This window comes from Megascapheus bottae, chromosome 14, assembly GCF_031878675.1.
Source record: "Megascapheus bottae isolate mThoBot1 chromosome 14, mThoBot2.hap1, whole genome shotgun sequence".
Lineage (NCBI taxonomy): Eukaryota > Metazoa > Chordata > Mammalia > Rodentia > Geomyidae > Megascapheus > Megascapheus bottae.
Window position 1 is genome coordinate 25,512,496 of NC_143522.1, and position 21,000 is coordinate 25,533,495.

At 52.3% G+C, this 21,000-nt stretch overlaps 1 protein-coding gene across 1 annotated transcript in view; it reads right to left on the reverse strand.

Moving 5' to 3' along the window:
* Positions 1-21,000, reverse strand: part of Asb2 (ankyrin repeat and SOCS box containing 2) — a 36,010-nt gene that overhangs the window by 7,283 nt on the left and 7,727 nt on the right. The window contains exons 2-7 of the mRNA XM_090344747.1: positions 16,237-16,499; positions 9,888-9,992; positions 7,701-7,867; positions 6,915-7,070; positions 4,386-4,631; positions 1,421-1,592 (exon numbers count right to left, since the gene is read on the reverse strand). Of these exons, the coding sequence (XP_090200873.1) occupies positions 1,421-1,592; positions 4,386-4,631; positions 6,915-7,070; positions 7,701-7,867; positions 9,888-9,992; positions 16,237-16,430 (1,040 nt within the window). The 5' untranslated portion in view covers positions 16,431-16,499. The remainder of the gene's footprint in view (positions 1-1,420; positions 1,593-4,385; positions 4,632-6,914; positions 7,071-7,700; positions 7,868-9,887; positions 9,993-16,236; positions 16,500-21,000) is intronic.

A 21,000-nucleotide genomic window follows, 5' to 3' on the forward strand; every position in this document is an offset into this window, starting at 1 on the left:
TTGCCACAGCCCTATCCAGTTCTGCCCTCATCTCTGAGGATGGCTCTGCTGTCTACACATCAGGTATTTAGCTGTCCAGGGTTCCAGAATACAGCTAGGTTTGGGGACCACTGCTTCCTGGCTATCTTTGGGGGTGTTTGTGCTTGTCTGACTCACCCAGTTTCTTCATAACTTTGACTGTGGTACTGATCTTTCATTTCACAAAGTCCCTTTGCCAAACTAGAAAAGCAGGAGGCAGAGCACCTCGGGGTGACCAAGATGTGGGGATATGAGGTCCATGCCCTGAGGCTGTCCCTGCTCCTCGGGTGCTGGAGAGCAGATCCTGCTGACAAAACACCACCGTGCTTCTGGTGCTGCATTCCAGGCAGACATGATGGGGGACGGGCAATGGGCGACCGACTAGCAGGGCAGTGAGCATGGAGTACCCATGCACACCCAGGGAATGAGTAAGGAGCGGGTCTGGCTGGCTATGCCTCTGCCAGGTGGCAAAAGCTGCTGGGCACCTAGCTTTAACCCATTGCTTGGCAGCCACCAGAAAGCTAGTCACATGTGAAGGCAGCCTGTAAAACAGGCCTGGCTTTTATTGGGCCAGCAGGACTGCTGGGGCCTCCATATCCTTCTCTCTGATCTCATTCTCCTCTAGCCTCCCCAGCCCTTCTTCTCTCTGCCTTGAAGACCAAGATCAGAGCACCCCATGTGAGGCACACCAGTGGGATTTAGGATAAAGTTTTCTATTCATTGTAAATTATTATTATTGTTTTGGTCAGTCATGGGACTTGAACTCTAGGCCTAAGCCCTGTCCCTGAGCTCTTCAGCTCAAGGCTACCACCCTACCACTTGAGCCACAGAGCCACTTTGTGTGCATAAATTCCTGCACGTGTATGTGTGTGTGTGTGTGTGTGTGTGTGTGTGTGTGTGTGTGTGTGTGTGTGTGTGCGTGTGTGTGCAAGCACATGGGTGGTTGGTGTCACTTTCCCTGCTCTGGGGGATCTTAGCATTTCCACCTGTTACTAAGCGTCAGGCACTGAGTCAGAGCTTGCTTGCTATCAGTCTCCTGAGCATAATTCCTGTAGCTGGGACATTGAGACCTTAGAAGCCAGGTGACCTTGGACAAGCCACTCAATCTCCCTGTGCTTCCTCATCTGCACAATGGGTATCACAATGCATGTGCGTCGTGGAGCTGACAGAGCTTACCCTGTAAAATGCTGGCGGAAACTTAGCGTGTGTGTGCTGCTATTATTGTGGCTGTATGCTTGCCCATAGCCAAAAGCTTCCCTCTGTCCACTGGACAGGTGTCTTCGACACTGATAGCTCCTGAGCTTTCCTGGCCCTGGGAGGGACTCTGTCCCCTCCACACCTCCTCCCTGAGGGCCCCTGGGATTGCAGTGCTGAGTGGCTGTGGTGGCTGGGCCCAGCTGACCTGTAGTTGCCCTTTTTGGAGGCAATGTGAAGTGGGAGTAGGCCATCCTTGTTGACCCTGTTGGCATCGGCACCCTGAGACAGCAGGAACTCTGCCACATCTTCGTGCTCATTCTTGCAGGCCTCGTAGAGAGCAGATGCACAGTCACTGGCCTGGGTATTAATGTCAGCACCTGGGAACAGAGATGAACAGCCTGGCCTTGAGGTATGCCCTCTCCTGCTGGGCACTGCTCAGCTAATCCCCATGGTGCCCCAGAAAGTAGGCGTCTAATCCAGGATCTCCCTGGCTTGCTCAGGAAAACGTTGAGACCCAAGGGCCTGCCAGCCTGAGCACAAACCTCTTGGACACCAACCAGCACCACATGCGATGACACTGGCTTTTTAGGTACTGTGTACTGGGTGCTTAGTTGTTCCTGTCTCTGGATCTATAATCCAGGGACTTCGGTGTTGCTTCCAGCTCCAGAGAACCCAGGTAACGTGTTCCAATCCTCCTAGCTCATAAATATTGACCCAGACTCCACCAGTCTGAGGGCAGAGGCCACAGGTTTAGTCCTCCCTCTGTGTCACACACCCAGGCTCTGTCCTCGGTGCGTCTTCCCGCCTCCAACTGAGCTCCTGGTAAGAAAGAAGCTCCTCATCAAGGAAGCCCCCAGTCATTTTATCAATTGGGATTTGCTGTTTTTTCTGCCAGAAGCGAGATTACTTCCACCCTCCTGGAGGCAAGCCCTGAGTTATGCTGTGAGGAAAGGAAACCGAGCCTGCAGACATCCTGCCTTCCGCTCAGTCTTCTCCACCTTCTTCAGGGCATGAAGTGTCTGCATGTGATTTCTCTGCAGAGAGGCTCTCAGGAGCCAGAGAGTCCAGACTTATCAGTATGGCTGACATCAAAGTTCTGCCTGTCTCAAATTTCCTGGTAACTTCATGCTCAGTGAGAGTAGACCAGTGTCTATCCTAGCAGAAGTAGCCCAGGCTTTGGTAACAGGTGAGGACACGTTGAGGTTTCTAGTGGATTCCTTTATTTTATGTTATTATTTTATTTTGGGCTGGAACAGAGGCTTGAACTCTGGGCCTGAGCATTGTCTCTCAAGTTTTTTGTTTTGTTTTCTGTTGTGCTCAAACCTGGAGCTCCACCTCATTTTGCTGGTTATTTGGAGCAAAGAGTCTCATGAACTCTTTGAACCATGATCTCAAATCTCAGCCATCTGAATAGCTAGGCTTACAGTCAGGCACCACCAGTGCCTGGCCCCAGGTAGCCTCTAGAAGTTTATCCGTCTGTTCACTCGGAGCCAAAATCTCTAGTGTCTGGGTGTATGTATAGCATTGTCAGCAAATATCACGGTGATAGTGCTCAGACTGTGCCAGCTGTCTAGGAGACGGCCTTGGGCACAGGCTGGCTGATCCCGCCTGACCTGCCAAAGAAGAACTGCCAGCTGGGCGCTGGTGTCTCATGCCTGTAAGCCTAGCTACTCAGGAGGCTGAGATCTGAGGATCAGGCCTCAATAGCAATCCAGGCAGGAAATCTGTGAGACTCTGATCTCTAAAGGAACCACCAGAAAACCAGAAGTGGCACTGTGGAAGAACACTAGCCTTGAGCAAATGAGCTCACAGACAACATCCAGGCCTTGAGTTCAAACTCCACAACTGACCCAAACGAAGAAGGAGGAAGAGTTGGGGGAGGGGAGCCACCACCCTTCTCTGTCATAGCTCTTACCGTCAGGCTGTGCAGAAGACTAGGTTTCTCCAGCAAAGCTGCCTGCGTACACAAGGCAACTGGATTGAAAAGCAGCCTCAGCCCCTGAAGGGGAGCAGCCCCTGACTCCGCGTCTGCAGGACGCTGGGCAGATGTGTGGAGCTGGCGCCTCACCGCTGAGCTCCCTGCCCTTGCCCCAGCGCCCGCTGGACCTTGAGCTCCTAGGAGACTGCTAAGGTCCCTTTGTTCTCCTGCTGGTTGGTCCAGGTTTGTCCCTGGAGGCCCAGAAGTACCCTTGGAGTCTGTTTTCCTAACTGCTCTGGCATGAATTAGAGACGTGGACGCCTGTCTGACACAATCTCACCGTCAGTCACTCTTCTAGGCCTAGGGGCCATGCTGGAACCAAAGCTGGGCATAGTTTTGGGCCAGACGATCATAGGCCAGAGTCTAGACTCTGATGGGGACACATTCCTCCATCTTCCGGAGCCCTGGTCTCTCTGTTTATTCAATGGGACAAGGATAGAGCCTTCCTCCTATGGCTTTTGGGAGACGTCAGGGCCTAGTCTGTGGCTGTGCATAGCAGAATGAACCAGGGCTGCCTGCTCCTAGTCTCTCTGGGGCTACTTCCCGTGGAGAGGGAAAGGACATTCCAGGTGTTCTTAGGAGAAAAATCACAATACACTGATCTTCAACCAAAAGAACATCTGTCCTGGCCCCAGGGGCTCCTTGCCACTAGGCCATCCTAACGCAGGCCCTATTGTTTTGGCATCTCCTGTCAGATATTTCCCAGGCAAAGAAGGCAGAGCCCTGGGTTCAAATCTCAGCTCTACCAGAATTCACCGGGGGATCTCGGACATGTCCCTTTTCCATTCTGATCCTTGATGGTATCACTAGCAAAAGGAGGAGGTGATCTGAGCTGACTAGCTGAGATGGCCTCTCACCCTAACATGTGGCACAGTAAAAAGTCATGGTTGGGACATCAAGAGGCTAAGAATATGGATAGTCGCACATCTCGGTTTTCTCTGTGACTATAAGTCACTTTCCCACATGGCTCCCCATTCCTCATTTATAAATGGAGGCTGTTGGGCTGGGGTAGAAGCGTTGGCAATGTGTTTGTACTTAGGGGAAACAGTGAGAGAGGATCCCCCTGGGCTACAAACGACCCCAGAATCCTTCCTACACTCCATGGCACACTAAGCTGACATCAGTGTCTGCTACGGGGTGGCATCCCAGGTTCTCCCAGCTGTACCCCCGGGGTACTCCACGCCACACTCACCATGCTTGGCCAGGAACCTCAGGGCCTCTAGCTGCCCACTCTGGGCAGCCACGAATAAGGGAGTGATGCCGTAGGCATTCTTGGCCTCCACCTTAGCCCCGCCGCCCACCAGGATCTCCATGACTTCCAGGTCATTGCGTGACACAGATTCGTGAAGTGCTGTCCAGCCTCGGTTGCAGCGATGGTTGGTGTCTGCATGGTGCCGTACCAGAATCCTCACCGCCTCTGCGTTCTTGCGCTCGCAGGCTGTGTGTGCCAGGAGAAGCAAGTGTGTCAGCAGAACCCTGACAAAGACCTGCTCAGCCCTGGGATTCATTTGCTGGTTGTCCATTCATTCATTCATGCATTCACACATTCATTCGATCATTAGCCATTCATTCAGCAAGTGGCCATGGGGTCTGTACCAAGCTCCAGTCTCTGCTCTGAACCTAGAATACATGATTACAATAACCCTGATAATAGCAGTAATCCTTGGTGACAGGAAGAGAGTCATGAATCTGTGCCCCACCCTCTGGTAAGTGTTTTCCATGATTGATTGGCTAGCTTGATTCCCCAAATAACCTTAAATAAGCAGGTGATGTTACCCCTTCCACAGACAGAAAACCAAGGTAAGTGACTTACCAGATAATGTATGGCCTTCTGTCCCCTGGGATATTCCAGGATGTCCCTCCTAACTGTGTCCCCCTCCAATGCTACTGCTTTGGTCCCCCATATCACTATGATTGGAAGAACCTTCTAGATGATAACTAGACAATGTCATATGTCTGTTCAACCCTCCCTCACCCCCAAAGGCTACTTAATTAAGTTGGGATAAACATGTGTTATCAGTGCAGCTTTTATTTCTCAGCCTGTTCAACCCCTCCTCCATCTGTCTCAAGATCCCAAATGCTTGGAGACATGTCCAAATTAATCACCGGGGAAGCCAGTGTCATTAGCAGGGGAGGAGACCTGGGGACAGGGAGAAGAGATGCTGTGGAATGTTCCAAATAGGAACACCAGCTCTCTGCCTCTCCCAGCCATGTCACAACAATAATTTGTTTTAAAAAGTCACAGAATCTCTGGAGAGGATGCTGGGAGGCCCAACCAAAGGAGACCAAGTAGATAGCAGACCGGGCTTGGCACACTGCAGGGCCAGGGCCAAGGTCAGGGCCAGGCTTCTAGCTGTGGCTCACCCTCCTTCCAGGGAACTCCCTTGGAGACAGCTGAAACCCCAGGTGACAGGCACGGCACCCACTCATGTGAGTGTCTCAGAGACACTTCCACCCACAGATTACACTTCTACAGCAGCATGATCCACTTCCCAGCCCACACTGCTCAGAACAAACCAAGCACCAGATACTGGGCACGGGGGACGCCAGGGCTGTGTAAGTTGGCACTGGTGTTCATGGAAGCCTCAACTGACTGCTGCAGCAGGTGGTGAGCGCGAGATTCTCCAGACTGTGGGGGATTCAGACCATGATGCTGCTTTCCAGCTCCCTAAGTCGAGACCCCAGGACACTGTTTGCTAGCTGTGTGATCCAGGACCCCTCTGATCTCAGCGCCTCAGTCCTCATTCATAAAATGGGAAAGCGGCAATGCCTACCTCCCTCCTCCATAGATGAGAATGAGGGCTCAACAAGTGCCAGCCATTGTTCAGCCAGATGCCTGTGACCCTGGGCCCTGCTGGGACAGACAACCAATATCTTGGACGATGAATAGAACAAGAAAAGAAGAATCTTTTTTTTTCCTGAGCAAATATCCCAAGTCTGGTGTCAGTGGTTCATGCCTATACTCCTAGCTACTCGGGAGCCTGAGATATGACGATTGTGGTTGGAAGTCAGACTGGGCAGGAAAGTCCATGGGACTCAGATCTTCAAATAATCACCAAAAGCCAGAAGTGGAGCTGTGAGTCAAATGACAGAGCACCCAGCCTTGAGTAAAGACAAAGATAGCACTCGGGACAAAAATAAAGGGGGGCAGGAAAGTGGAGATATGATTTGAGGTAGAGTACCAGACATGACCAAAGAGTATAAGGCTCTGAATTCAAACCCCTTATTCTCTCTCTCTCTCTCTCTGTCTCTCTCTCTCTCTCTCCCTCTCTCTCTCTCTCTCTCTCTCTCTCTCTCTCTCTCTCTCTCTCTCTCTCTCTCTCTCTCTCTCTCACACACACACACACACACACACACACACCCTAGAGCTCCTACACCCTCATTCCTCTCAACTTTTGCCCAAGCTGTAAACCAGCTTGGCCAACTGGTAACTTGAGCTTGGTCATCTTTTCCAGGGCATCTCTCTCTGCCTTAGCCCCTCCCCCGAGGCCTCGTGCCAAGCCCTTCCTTGCTGGTGACTGAGTTGGTGCTCAGGCTTGGGAAAGCCCACAGCATGGCTGTCTTCTCATCTTTGAGTCTAGTGTCCTCAACATGCCTGGCCTGGGAACGAGCATTGCTGAGATGCTGGTGATGAAATGCGTGCGTGGATGATTCAAATATGGAAATGATGCATCTGAGAACGTCTGATCATGGGGACCGTGTTCCAGCAAGCCAGGCTCACCTTTGTAGAGTGGCGTCTCTCGAGACTTGTTGGAGATGTCAGGCTCTGCCCCAGCCTGGAGCAGTGAGAGAAGGCAGTCCAGGTGTTCTCGACACGTGGCCAGGTACAGAGCCGTCTCTTCCTGCAGTGTGCGCTGATCAATGGCCCCCGGGTATGCTAGAGAGATCGAGAACTCCATGAAGAAGGATGGTACCTTCCCCCAGCACACAGGCTTTCTAACTCCCTTCCAGTCCCAATGTATCTTTTTCCTTGCCCCTTCACAGAGCTATTTCAATGTCCTACCACCTCCTCTGGGAAGCCTTCCCTGGTTGAGCCCCCAAGTCCTAAAAGATCCTGTCTTCTGTTGCCCTCCCTCAAGCCAATGCTGAGCATGGCAGGAGAGCGCTCGGTGGGCTTCTGGGGTTGCAGGCTGCCTGGAGGCCAAGGTGATCCCCTCCCACAGGTGTTGCCCAGATGACTCTGGCATGGGAATGAGAGGAAGCCATGACTAGCTTGGAGTCCCACAGCTGGTAGGCACAGCCTTGGCAGGGCACATGCACAGCTGTGGTATTTTCCACACCAAATCATCCCCTGGAACATTCTGGAACAACTTGGCCACGGCTGTCCCCACAAGTCAGTCCTCCCTCCTTCCTTTTCTAGGAATGAGGCTGTTCTTCCTGGGAGGCCTGGAGAATGGAGGCAGGGCTTGACAATCCATGAGGGCCATAACCTGGCCCTCCCTGTTTAGAGAGTGAGCCCTTTTCCCTGCTGCCGTTCCTACCACTGGCCCCCAGGGGTGCCCCTCACCTTGCTGCAGGACCTTCAGACAGCCCAGCTGGCCGTAGTAGGCGGCCTCATGGAGCGGCAGCCAGCCCTCCTTGTTGGGCTCTGCGAGGTTCTTCCCATCCTTGATCATGACCTTCAAGGCCTCTTCATTGCCTTCCTTGATGGCCTTCAGCACAGGGTCCATGGCACTGCAGGGGCAAGAAGTAGTTCAGGCAGAAGCCAGATGAGGAACCCCTGTCCCAAAGGCGAGCTGGTGGTCAGAAGCCCTCGCTGGCTTGTCCCAGCTGGTCCCAGGATAGGAGTTCAGTTCTTACAGCCCTGTGGCTGAGAGAGACTTGGGCATCCCCTCTGTCCCTGTGGTTTTCCATGGCTGAAGCTGATGTTCTTCCAAGAGGATTCGGGCTGGGAGGCCCAGTGGCCAGTGGCGTAGTCCATCTATGAATCCACGGCTACCTTGACGAAATGCCTTCCTCAAGGGGGCGCTCCAGTGCACACAGGCCCTGAGTCACCGCAGGGCTGTCCGTGTGCCCCTTCTTTTGTCCATCCTCATCCTGGTCCATCTAGCAGGGTTTTGTTTGTTTGTTTTTAAGTGTACATCCTTGAAAGGTTAATTCATTCGAAGACGTCACAATGTAAAACTTGGAAATGTTAAGAATTCAGGGCTAATGTGAAGGACATCTTTGCTCAGCTCGTTAAAGTCTCGCTGGTCACCCATTCATTCATTGAGCTCTCCTCCCCATCACTGAAGAGTCAGTGAGGACTGAGGACTGTGACCCCAAACACATTTCCCAGAGAGAAGGAGACTGGAGGCTGACCTTGTGCCTAGCACTTCCTCCACATGGGGGGGGAGGGGGCACTGGGGGGGCTTTGATGATCTCAGCCCCAGCCCCCACCCCCTGCCTGCCTCTTACACCAGCACTAGAAGTACAGAGCACTTCCTCCTGACTCCCAGCCTTCTTGGTTCTTAATAACATCAGCACACAGATAGCAGCGAAGCCACACACTAAGCAAGGATCTGATAAGATCTACTTAGAACAGCCACATCCCTTCTTTCCCCCAAATGTCCCCACCTCAAGAAAAGCCCAGAGGGATAAGTAGATACTGCCGAACTGGAAGAAAGGGACCCAGCTGGCCTTGTGGGTTTGGTAAGGGACCCTCTTAGGACCGGTACCCAATGTGGGTCCCTCCAGCTATGTCACACAGACCCAAATGGCTTCCCCATGAATTCAAAGTCCCTACCTCCTGAGAGGGAGGGGTTCACTGGGGGGGGGAGGGGGGAGGGTCAGGCCACCAGGGACTAGCAAGCTGAATGGAAAGTTCGAGGTCACTTTTCTTCTCCCACCCTGTGTTACACAAAGCAGAGACAGCTCCTCTCCAGCTGTCACAGGGCAGTGGCAGAGACCAGAACAGGGTCTCTCTTCGGTTTGTCAAGCCCTGGAAGCTCCAAGGACCCAGTGGCAGCGGGGTGAGAGGGCTTGGAAGAAGAATGCTCTGGCCAGCTGCTCCTCTGCTCTCTGCAACGAGATGGGGCACTGGCCCTGGCATCCTCTTTGGGAGCCCCCATTTTGCTCTTAGCTGCTTCCAGGATGACTCTGGGGTGCAGAGGAGGGAGAAGCCAGCTTTTTTCCAAGTCCGTTAGCCTAATGCTTGTGTGCCAGGCAGCTTGAACCCTCTGTGACTTGTATTATTTCTGAATTTTGGCACCTGATGCCCTAAAACAGTAAAGCCAAACGCGAGCTGTAGGTTTAGAGATTTAGGATTTCCTCAGAGGGACCCCAAAGAGGGAACGGGATAGGGGCTGTGATACTAGGAGACAAACAGAAAATAGGGAGAATCTCAGTTCTGTCTCCCTGCTCCTCTGGCTCAGGTTCTAAGGCCTCTCCCATCTCCCCCCTGCTGGACCCCCAGATTCAAGGCCCCGTAGGGCTGTCTCAGCACCCAGGCTCTGCCTAAGTTCTTGCCAAGGGTAGTGCCATGCTCAGCCTGGCATCCATTCCTGGAAGCCCATGGTTTCTGGCTACAGCCCAGCTCAGTATGGATAGCAGGGATCTAGAGGGTACATTTTGGAGGGACTTTGCCTGGAGGCTGCCAACTTAAGGCCTCCTCCTGTCCTAAAGCTAAAGAGGGTTCCCCACTCCCACCTTCCTTGCCACTCCAGGTGGGGGTGGGCTTGGTGACAGCCCTGGGGGCTGGGCAGGGATCACTTACGCCAGCTGGGAGGACTTGAACAAGCTGCTGCTGTATTTCTGCATCACCCCCTGGAACAAGCCCATGGGAGCTCGGGCTGGTGGGGTCTCAGCGGGCGCCGTGGACCTGGAGGGCACAGAGCAGGAGTGAAAGAGGGAAAAGTATTCTGCATAGGAGAAGCGGGTCATGGCAGGAGGCAGCCTGAGGATGGAGGGAGAGGGAGAACTGAGGGGAAGAGAGAGAAAGAGAGAGAGAGAGAGAGAGAGAGAGAGAGAGAGAGAGAGAGAGAGAGAGAGAGAGAGAGAGAGAGAGGCTGAGTGACAGACAGACACAGGGCGCTGAACCAAAGCAGATGGCTGAGTCCTCTCTGTGTGCTGGACACAGCTGCTGTGTCTCTGGATTATTTTTGGCCCTTGGAGGAAGCCCTGGGAGATTTAAATGACCATATAAGACAACAATGAGGTTAGCCTCACCCCCGCCCCTGCCGCCCCCCTCCCCAGCCAACCACAAGGGCAGCAGATAGGAAGCAAGGTGACATTCTTCACCCCGGAAGATGTGAGAAGCCGGTCAGGAAGGATGGAGGTAGGTCCCAGCGGGGCTGGACCAGAGACCCAGGGGCCAGTGGGAGGTCGGGGAAGCTGATAAGTCAAGCCTTGTGCTGCACCTTGCCAGTGCTTACCAGGGGTGTGGGGTGGGTGGAGCGCCCCAAGCTTGAGACCTTACAGACTCACAGCAGAAAGACACAGGTTTAAATCTGTGATCTGGGACAAGTTCACCTTCTCAGGGCTGTAGTGTGAAAGGCTTAACTGTTCCAGTTTGGTGCTGGAATGTCCCTTAAAGGCTGCGGGGCTGAAGGATTGGGGTCTCTCTGTTTCTGTCTCTCATTCTTACTCACCCGCTCTCTCCATCTGTTACTTTGCATCTGTGTGTCTTTCTCTCTGTCTCTTTCTGTCACTCTGTCACTCTGTGTGTCTGTCTGTGTATCTGTGTGTCTGTCTGTCTCTGTTTCCTGGCTGCCACAGGTAGGCATTCTCCTCTGTCCCCACACTTTTCCTGCTGCCATAATGCTCTGTTCCACTTTGGGACCCAAAGCAATGAAGCTAGAAACCACGGGCTGAAACCTCTGAAGTCATGAGCCAAACAAATCTCCCCTCCCTGAAGTTGATTTTTCTCAGGTGTCAGCTTAACCAGAGAATTCATTTATAGATGAGAAAACCGAGACTCTGGTGAGGGATGAGAGGTGACTGCCCAGAGTCACATGGCCCAGACAAGTGACCAGAGCTGAGGTTCAGGCAGGCCCCTCACATCACTCCTTCTTTCAAAGGCCTGGTCCTTTCCTGCTTCTTTATCCTCTCTCCATTCTAAGACTTCCACATGAGCATCTTTGTGTCTTCTTGGTGCCTCAGTTTCCTCCTTTATAAAACTGTAGTAGTAGGACAGGATTGGGGGTTTCCCACTGCCTGTGCAGAGATACCAAGTCTAAAATCAGGCCAAGCGCTGCTGGCCCAGTCCAGGGTCCCTCAGTGCGGTCCCCGAGAGAGCTGCTGGCTGGTGCTCTGTGGATTGTTCCCGGCCAGAAGAGGTGAGTCTGGGAACAATTAGGGCGTCTTAGCTCTTGGGCTTGTTAGAATGATTTTGGAGAAATAATACCTACTGGTGAAAACCCACTATATACACCTACGACTCTGGCTGTTTCTGGCTAGTGATAATGGCAGTGGCTCATGCCTGCACTCATAACCATTCAAGAGGCTTGAGAATCTGGGGTCAAAGCAAACCTGGGAGACTCTTACCTCCAGTTCACCACCCAAATAAGAAAACAAACGAACAAACCAAGAAGTGGAAGTGTGGCTCAATTGGTGGAGCACCAGCCAAGCAGGATTTAGAGGCCCAAGTTCAAGTCCCAGTGTTGGCACATGTGCACATGTATGTGTACACTACACACACACACACACACACACACACACACACACACACACACACACCAAGGATGGTAGCTCAGGTGGAGAGCTGAGGCTAATGTGGGTGGATGACACGCCGAGTGACATCCCTGCTCTGTCATGTAGCTCCTGTGTTCCTGACTTCATTTCAAGCATGGCCCCATTCCATCCTCTGGCCACCTGTGGGGGAGGTGGGGTGCGCTGTCCTCATTCTACAGGTGAGGAAACAGGTTGTCGCTCAACACAGTTCCCACACTGGCTCTGTCCCAAGCCTGTGCCAGGCTCTAGGGACACAGTTCAATAGTCACATTCCTTCTGGTTTCTGAAGATGGGCACAGGTGACAAGGGCACACACAAGAGAGGGCACCACTGGTCTGAGTAGATGGGGGAGTTGAGATCCCTAAGAGCTGTTTGTTCTCTGGAATCAAGGCTGGAGGCCCTCACTGCTCTGGGGTCTGGGGCAAGGGAGTCTCCAGCAGAGCCAAGGGCTGACCTAAGCCACCAGAGGTGACAGGCACCTGGCCTGGGCAGGATGTGGCGGTTGGCCATGCTCTAGAAGAGGCCACAGGGCTTGTCTGCTCTGTATGCTCATGGCCGTGTCTTCCCGTCAGCCCACTAGGCACCAGTCCAGGTGCCAGGAAGCACCCAGGATGCTCAGCGCACAGCAACTGGGGTTTGCTGCCAATTGTCGACTGCTGATTGCACAGGAGCACAAGGTCAGGCTTTGCCAGTTCCTGCTTTGTCTTCTTAGAAATGTGACTTTAAGGGGCGGGGAGTTTTGCCTAGTGGTAGAATGTTTGCCTAGCATGCACGAAGACCTGGGTTTGATTCCTCAGTGCCACATACACAGAAAAAGCCGATAGTGGTGCTGTAGCTCAAGTGGTAGAGCTCTAACCTTGAGAAAGCCCTGAGTTCAAGTCCCAAGACTGGCCAAAAAAAAAGAAATGTGATTTTACATAAATGCAGAAGTTGAAAGGCCAAGAAGAGCCAGCTTCAGCTTCCTGGACCCCTTTGGCTGGTCTGTGTATGGAGCCTAGATCTCCCCCACTTTTTGGTCACATAGCCACTGTCTTTTTGGTCCCAAGAGCATGAAAAATTACCTCTCCAGAGCATGGCATTGGTTTTGAAGTCCATCCATTTGCCAATTAGGTGCTTCACTGGGCACTCAGGACACAAAAGAGAACAGCACCCCTCCCGCATCTTAAAGACTCCACAGAGGAGTTGGGGAGACCCTCCCAGGGTGTCACAGAAGCTGACCTAGGAAGAAGAGGCTGTCATGGAGTTGGTGTCCCCAACACGGGGGAGGTAGGGGAGGGAGTTCACGCTGTGGGACTGGGGAGGCTCCTGACCTGATTTATGATATCTGCACTTTTAAACAGACAGCAGGGTAGGATTCAGTGTGGTGGGGCAGTGCTTGCTTCCAATGGACGGGGCCCTAGTTTCAATCCCTAGCACTATCAGAGAGAAAGGAGAGAGAAAGGAGAGAAAGAGAGAGACAAACAAATGAACAGAAACATGACATAGAGACACATAAAGAGACAGAGAGAGATGGCTGCAAGGTCCACAGAGCACGCTTTGATTATTGCTGTCTTAGGAATAAGGTCACATAAGGTCACTGGGGCTCAGAGAGGAAAAGCCACTTGCCTAAGGTTGCACAATAATGGCAACAGGTCCTAGGATTTGAGCCTCTAAATCTGCTCTTCCCTTTCCACAGCCTCTCCACTCCACTCATATTCTTTCATTCACTCACCCATTCATTAGCTCACAAGTGGCTCTTTGGCCCTTGCCAAGAGCCAGGTCTGGGCCTTATAAGACAGAAGGAGAACCGAAGTCTTTGCTTAAAGGAATTTTCAGACAAATAAGAATTAATTATAAGTCATAATCTGAATTCTACAGGAAGCAGCAAAGACCCTAGGAAGAGCCAGTGACCTGCTTGAAATGGGAGATGGTCAGGGTGGCATGCGCTGAGGAGGTGGCATTCAATCTGAGGGACACATGTGACATCCTGTTCCCAAATACTTCTTAGATCTGGGTAATCAAACTGGTATTCAGGGGTGAAAGTGTTCAGGGTACTTGGTCTGTGTGTGTGTGTGTGTGTGTGTGTGTGTGTGTGTGTGTGTTTTCAGGGATCATGAACCTGTGCAGGTCGGGGTGGTGTAATAAAGCTCACCCCCATTTCCAGGTGCGAAAGGAAGAAATGAAGTGGCATCTGCAGAGTCAGCGGTTTGGTGACATGTCTGAACTTCAGAGCAAGCAAGCTCAGTCTGGGTTTTGTCATCTGTTCCATGGGTGTGAAAGGCCCCTGGCTCTGCCAGCCGGGGGGGCATGCTGCTTCTCAGCGGGGGCTCATGCCCAGACACAGACTCCAGACCCCTGTGGGGTGAAAGGACCTGGCTGCTGCCTCTTTCTCCTCTGTAGCTCCAGACCAGGCTGCCTCACTGCTTTTTCCCCAGAAGTGGTGGGGGGCCCTCAGTTCTAGTGTTTTCCAGGGGTCTCTGGACTCCCCCAGGGGAAGGCTCTTTCTGGAGTAGGCTACCAGACTCAGGGACCCTGTGCAGCAGGCCTGTCTCTGGAGGGAGGCAGCCTGATCTCAATCAGGTCTCCTGAGAAAGAGGAACCTGTGGTCTGACTTCAGCTGAACTGGTGAGAACAGGAACTGGGGCCTCCTGCAGAGAGCCACGGTGAACCTAGGCTGACTTGGGGTTTCTCATTCCGATACTTGATGCCCTCAGATCAGGGACCCGAGTTCTTGTCCCCTTCCTGTGCGCCCCATGAGAAGGGCCCCTCACGGCGGGAGTAGGGGAAGGGTGACCTGTCCTGACGGGGTAAACCAGCCTTGGCCATGGCCGGGCTCACTTGGGAGTGGGGAGACCTGGGAGGTTCTATCCTTGGGGAGGCTGAGAGATCCATCCCCCACCTCCAATCCCATCAGCCACCTTGGGAAAAGTCTGTCCGCTGTGGTTCTTATGAGAGAAGGAAGAGGAGCTCAAGGCTAGTGCTCTACCATTTGAGCCACAGCACCACGTCCAGTTTTCGGTGGCTAATTTGAAATAAGAGTCTCAGGGACTTTTCTGCTTGGGTAATCCTCACATCTCAGCTTCCTGGATAGCTAGGATTATAGTCGTGAGCCACCAGCGCCTGGCAACAGTAAGATTTGAGGCGTGTGTCCAGAGGCGTGCCTCATACCAACACCACCATTCAGTTTCCATGCTCACCTCTCACCTTCGCATATACCTGATGTTAGCTGGAGGAATGCACAAACAGAAGTCTTTTTGAAAATAATTTAATTGATCATTGCTTTTTTTTTTTTTTGCAGAGGGTGGGGTACTGGGATTTGAACTCAGGACTTTTCACTTGCTAGGCTGTTGCTCTACCAGTTGAGCTGCTTTCTGCTGGTTATTTTGGAGGTGGAGTTTAACCAACTTTTCTGCTACGATCCTTCTGGTCTCAGCTACCTGAACAGGCAGGATTACAGGCGTGAACCCCCCCACACTTGGCATGTGGTTCTCTGGTTTTTTTAAAGTGAGGCTTAGAATATTTACAGTGGAACCTGTGGACTGTGGTTGGGGCTGGGTCATTCTGAACTGCTGGCACTATTCACAGAGTGCAGACCAGGCAGGGCTGAGATGGGCACCTGGGAAGAGGACACGGGCTGGACAGATTTGTTGGGCAGCAGGGGCCCTTTGATTCCACATGTATTTTCCTAGGACCGAATGCAGATTCAGTGGGAAGTACTGGTCTAAGTCAGAGCCTCACCTGCCTGCATCTAAGAATAAAGCGACGTGGCAAAGCAAGACGTGGGCTCCTGTGCCAGGCAGCTCCTGGCTCCGCAATACCTTGTCCTCACTGTGGGATCCTGGACCAGACATTCAGCCTTAAGACTGTCTCAGATTCGAGACAGTCCTGGGATGCCCTAAGTCTTTCAGAGAATTCAATAAAGCATGTGTGTGCATGGTTCTGCTTTTGTGGAGTCAAGCGACCTCTGATCAAAAATATTTGTAGAAAAAAGTATTTTCTGAACTGAACATACAAACTCGTTCCTTTCCATCCTTCTCTACCCAGTGCAGGAGTGATTTACTTTACCTACCTCGTGCCAGGGATCTCCGTCACCTAGAGACTATTTCCAGCAAATGGGGGGTTCACAGGGAATGGGAACATGAATATGGGGTGTTTTACATAAGGGACCTAAGTGTCTGTGGACTTTGCTATCTAGGGGGCTGTCCTGGTCTCAGGCCCCAATTGATGCTGAGCGGGGTCAGGCAGGTGCAGTTAGAGCTCAGCAACTTGAGATGATGGATGTAGATCGCCAAGGGTTAGAAGTACCCTCGAGACCAGGAGTTTGGCCACGGTGAGAGGCATGTGGGGTCTGTAACATGCACATGCCCAGGAGGCCAGAGAGGCCCTGCTCCACCCTCCAGCCTGGCCTGGCTCACCTGGTCCATGGATAGAAATGGGCAGGTTGTTGGTTGGTCCGTGTGCCCACAGTGGCCTCAGTGGGGCCCCGCGTCTTGTCGGCGAGGCTCTGCTCGATGGCCATCTGGATCTGCTCCTCCTCGCTCAGGCTGCTGTACAGGCTGTACTCCTCATGCCACCGGGCGCTGCCCTGTGCGCTCACCTCCGCCGCCATCTCTCCCACCTCCCACCCTGGCCTCCAGGACAGCTGCTCCGCAGGGAGGGGAGACCCGAGCAGAAAACCCTGTAAGGAGATGAAAGTCGGCCTGGTCACTGCGTGTTTTGCCAGATAGTAGTTAAGGTTATCCACAGGGAAGGGGAGGCTTCTTCTAAGCAGTCCCACATTCGTTTATGTATTTATTTATTTAGCCGCATGATCTATTTCCATCCACCCATCCATTTCTATCACCCTCCACCATCCATTTATCCACCATCCATCCATCCATCCATTTTACCACCCGTCCACCCATCCACCCATCTATCCATCCAACGTCCATCTGTCCATCCATTTACCCACCCATCTATCCATCTATCATCCATCCATCCACCCTCTACCCACCTACCTTTCATCCACCCACCCCTCCATCCACCCATTTATCCATCTATCACCATCCATCCATCCACCCATTGACCTTTACCTACCATTCATCCACCCATCTACCCTTCATCGACCATCCATCTATCCATCCAATCATACATCCATTCAGCTACCTAACATCTGTTCACTCACCTATGCATCCATCCATCCATCCATCCATCCATCCATTCATCTACCCCATCCTCCTTTCTGCCTACCTACTTAGCCCTTCATCCATCCCTCCCCTCATCCTTCCATATTTCCATTTATCCAAATATCCACTCTTGTACTAGTCACTTTCCCATTCCAGACAAGGTATCTATAGATGTATATATACATATATAGCCAAAAGACTACTTGATGAGAAAGTACTCTATGTCCAGTGCTCTTCCTGGGAATGCAACACTGGGCATACATGAGTGATCCAAACACACAGCCCCTGCCCCTGTCCTGATGGATCCCACACAGCAGTGAGCACATTCCTTCCTCCCAAAGCAGCAGCATCTTCTCTGGGCCACTTTCCACTTCGCAGTGGGAGGGCTGAGAAAACTAGAGATGAGTCACACCCAGGCTCACTCTTTGAGATTGCAAGACCTCATTAAAACCAGCCATCACAATACTTTACTGCTTTTCTGCAAGAATGCCTCGGGGGGGGGGGGGGAAGAAAGAAAGAAAAAGAACTGGTGGAGGGAACAGCTTTTAGGAAATGGGATAAAATTGACTCAGCCTGATTTGTGTTTTGCCTGGCTGACTTGCGGGGTGATGCAGGCCAATAGTTCTTAGCCCTGGATGAGCATTAGAATCACATGAGTAAGGTCAAAACACCCCAAATACCAGTACTACACTCTGATTTGTTTAACAAATGTGCATTCCCTCACGCCCCCCCCCACCACCAGAGACATCACCCATCCCTTCCCCACTGATTGCTCTAGTCCTTGGAAGCCAGGGAACAAGGCCCACGTAGACTTACGATACAAGCAAGCCTGAGTGGCAGGCTTTGCTCTTGATCTTCCCAGGGGAGCGTCTGTCTTGCAGCCGTGGCCCAGGGAAAAGACAGATAGGCCAAGAGCCAACCTGCCAATCTGCATCTGCAGGGCCTGCAGGCTACAGCCCAGTGTGCCAGTCCTGCAGGATTGAAAGTCTCAGAGCACGGGGGTCGGTGCTGACAAGGAGTATGCTGCTGTGCAATTTCCCCAAGGTCCTCATTAACTGAGACCCAGAGGATGAGGCGAGCCCTTCACAGAGAGAACAGCCAAAAGGCCAAGAGCCAAAGATGAAGGCATTTTACTTCACTCATGTTCAGGGAAAATGCAAATGAAACGCCAAAGCAATACCATTGCGCCCACCAGTGCAGCACCAATGAGAAAAGATGGAAAGTGCCAGTGGTGGGGAGGGAGTGACCACAATTCACCCCAACATTGAAGGGGTGACACATCAAGTGGCAAAAGTGTTCAGAAATAGGGATGACCTTGCCCCCAGTGAGCTAAAAGCCCCATTACTAATTATTCACCCCAGACAGTTATGGACATATATGAGCCAAAAGCAAGGTCAAGGCCTCATTGCAGCCCCATAGCTACTATATCCAACTGGACACACCCCGGATATCCACTGACATGTGATCGATTGGCCACAGAGGTGGGTCTGGGACAGAGCATATACATTCATGGACATGTACACTCATGGACACAAACAGCCTCTGGACAGGGCACAGGTGAGCGCCATGCCAGCCACACAAAATAACTACTTTCCATTGGGTCTGAGAATAGACAGACCAGTGAGTGGAATGAGAGACATTAATGAGGGCCCTTCTGAGGTGTGGGGGGCATTGATCTGTGTCTCTGCACCCCAAGGGTTCAGTGGAAGAGCTCCTACCACTGTGCACGTGGAGTCTGCACAATTCCACTGGAGTCCATTCTGCTAGAATAATCCCACTACTTCAAACTCCCTTTCTGAAAGTGTGTGGGCCCCACCTCAGACCTTGGGCCATTTCCTCCTCTCCCAAGAAGGAGGGCAGGAGTCTCTGTCTCTGTCTCTGTCTCTCTCTGTCTCTCTGTCTCTGTCTCTGTCTCTGTCTCTCTCTGTCTCTCTGTCTCTGTCTCTGTTTTTGTCTCTGTCTCTGTCTCTCTGTCTCTGTCTCTGTCTCTGTCTCTCTCTCTCTCTCTCTCTCTCTCTCACACACACACACACACACACACACACACACACACACACACACAGACAAGTGAGGGTGGGTACTCGGGGGAAGGGCCCCCTGCCCAGCCCCTCACAGGGACTCTGGTTTGGTCTCTTGGGCAACTACGGCACCATCAAACCCCAGTGAGTCATTACTCAGCCATTCTGGGTTCCAGGCACAGCTGACGGGGACTGACGACCCTGAACACAGCAGGTGGAAGTGCCGACCCTGAGTTTGTCCTCTGTGGCATTCCTTCCTGACTGTCACCTGTGCTTGCCTCTCTCCACCCTGCCCAGTTCAGGTCTTCATTTGTTCCTGCCTGGCCTCGGAAATGACCTTGATGCTGGTACCCTTGCCCCCTCCACCGCTGTCTGCTGACAGCTATAACCACACCTGGTGGAGCCCTGACAGAACAGAGCTCCTGCCCCAGCTTTCTGCTCTCTGAAATCCAGTCCTCCCCACCTCTTCTGGGTCTCCCAGCCCTTCCTGATCCTCCCCATGCTGACCTCCATTCAAGGTGGACTGTGCACTTTTCTTCCAGTATATCACAGGGTCCTGCCCCAGTGCCCTTGTTTAAACTGCCTGATGTGCCTCTCCCTCCTTTCTGTGCTCAACAATCCCCCTCCCTCCTCAAGGAACCAAGGCCAGTGTCTCTTTCCTGGGAAGTCCACCTAGATTTTCAGAAAGAGGAATTGTTTCTGGTCGGAGGTCAGCAGCACAAGTGTAACCTTGACTTTGCCTCCCTCTTCAAAGGCTGCAGTTCACTGTGAAGGTCAGTCCTGTCTCCAGGGCCTCTGATCCTGTTCACAGACCACCCAGCTTCCCTCTGAGCAGAGTTCTGCTTTGTGGGGTGTCTCTTGTATGGATGAATTATGACAGGACAATAGTCTGGGGGCAGACCTGTAGCCTAGTTCTGCCTAACCAGAAGTATTGCTGGTATTCCAGGATGGACTTTTTTCCCTAAAAAAATGAAGGACATTCTTCTCCCCTCTTGGCCCATTCTTTTTATGTAGCCAAAGATGAACTATGAGGGATTGACTCCCACCCTGCTTTCCCAGGTGCATACAGATACCAAGCAAGCCACCAAAGATAAGTACAGACTGTCTGAGCCCAGTGCAATCTACCTAAGCCCAGAAGTAAACGTCCCACAGTGGCCCACCCAGAAAGCCCCCCACCTCCCTTGACCTAATGGCTTTGCATTACCTTCTGCCCTCTTGCTCAGACCTCATAAAATCCAGGTTTTGCCCCAGCTCGGACCCACAACCTACAATCCTGTGGGAAGGTCTCTTACTGTTCAATAAACAGTCCTTGCATGTTGATGATCGAGTCTGGCCTATTCCTTTTCCGTTCTCCTCCATTTTCCTAATGTTTGGTGCCCAAACCCGGGAGAGGAAAAGTGCCGGAAGTGATTGGATTCTCTCTGCCCACCTCCTGGCCACCTCTCATCCAGCCTTTTACCTTCTCTTTCTAAGGCCTTCCTCCATTGGGAGCTAAGCACCCACCTGAATCAACCTCGTGGCCTTTGCCTACGTAAGCAGTACATGGCCTCATGCATGGCCATTCCATGTGGCTTGGGGTATTATTGCTTATCTGTGTAAACCCAGGAAAAGCCTTATCTCTCCCCCTGGTCTTTCTCCCCTCACCCTGTCCCAGGGACTCTGGATCTCCAGGCAGGAGGCTCTTTGCCTTTGACGGACTCCACCCACCATACAAAAGCCTTCAAGGCAAGTTAACCAGCCCGGTCTGTGGCAGAGGTCCAAGACGGAGGCCCACTGGAAAGCCCCCACCCCCCTTGACCTAATGGTGTTTGCATTAACTTCTGCCCCCTTGCTCAGACCTCATAAAACTCCGTTCCTACCCCAGCGTGGACGTACAGCCTCTAATCCCACAGGAAGGTCTGTGCCCCTTGGTGTTCCTGAATAAACAATCCTCGCATGTTGATGACCAAATCCAGCCTATTTTCCATTCTCCTCCATTTTCCTAACAATAAAGGGA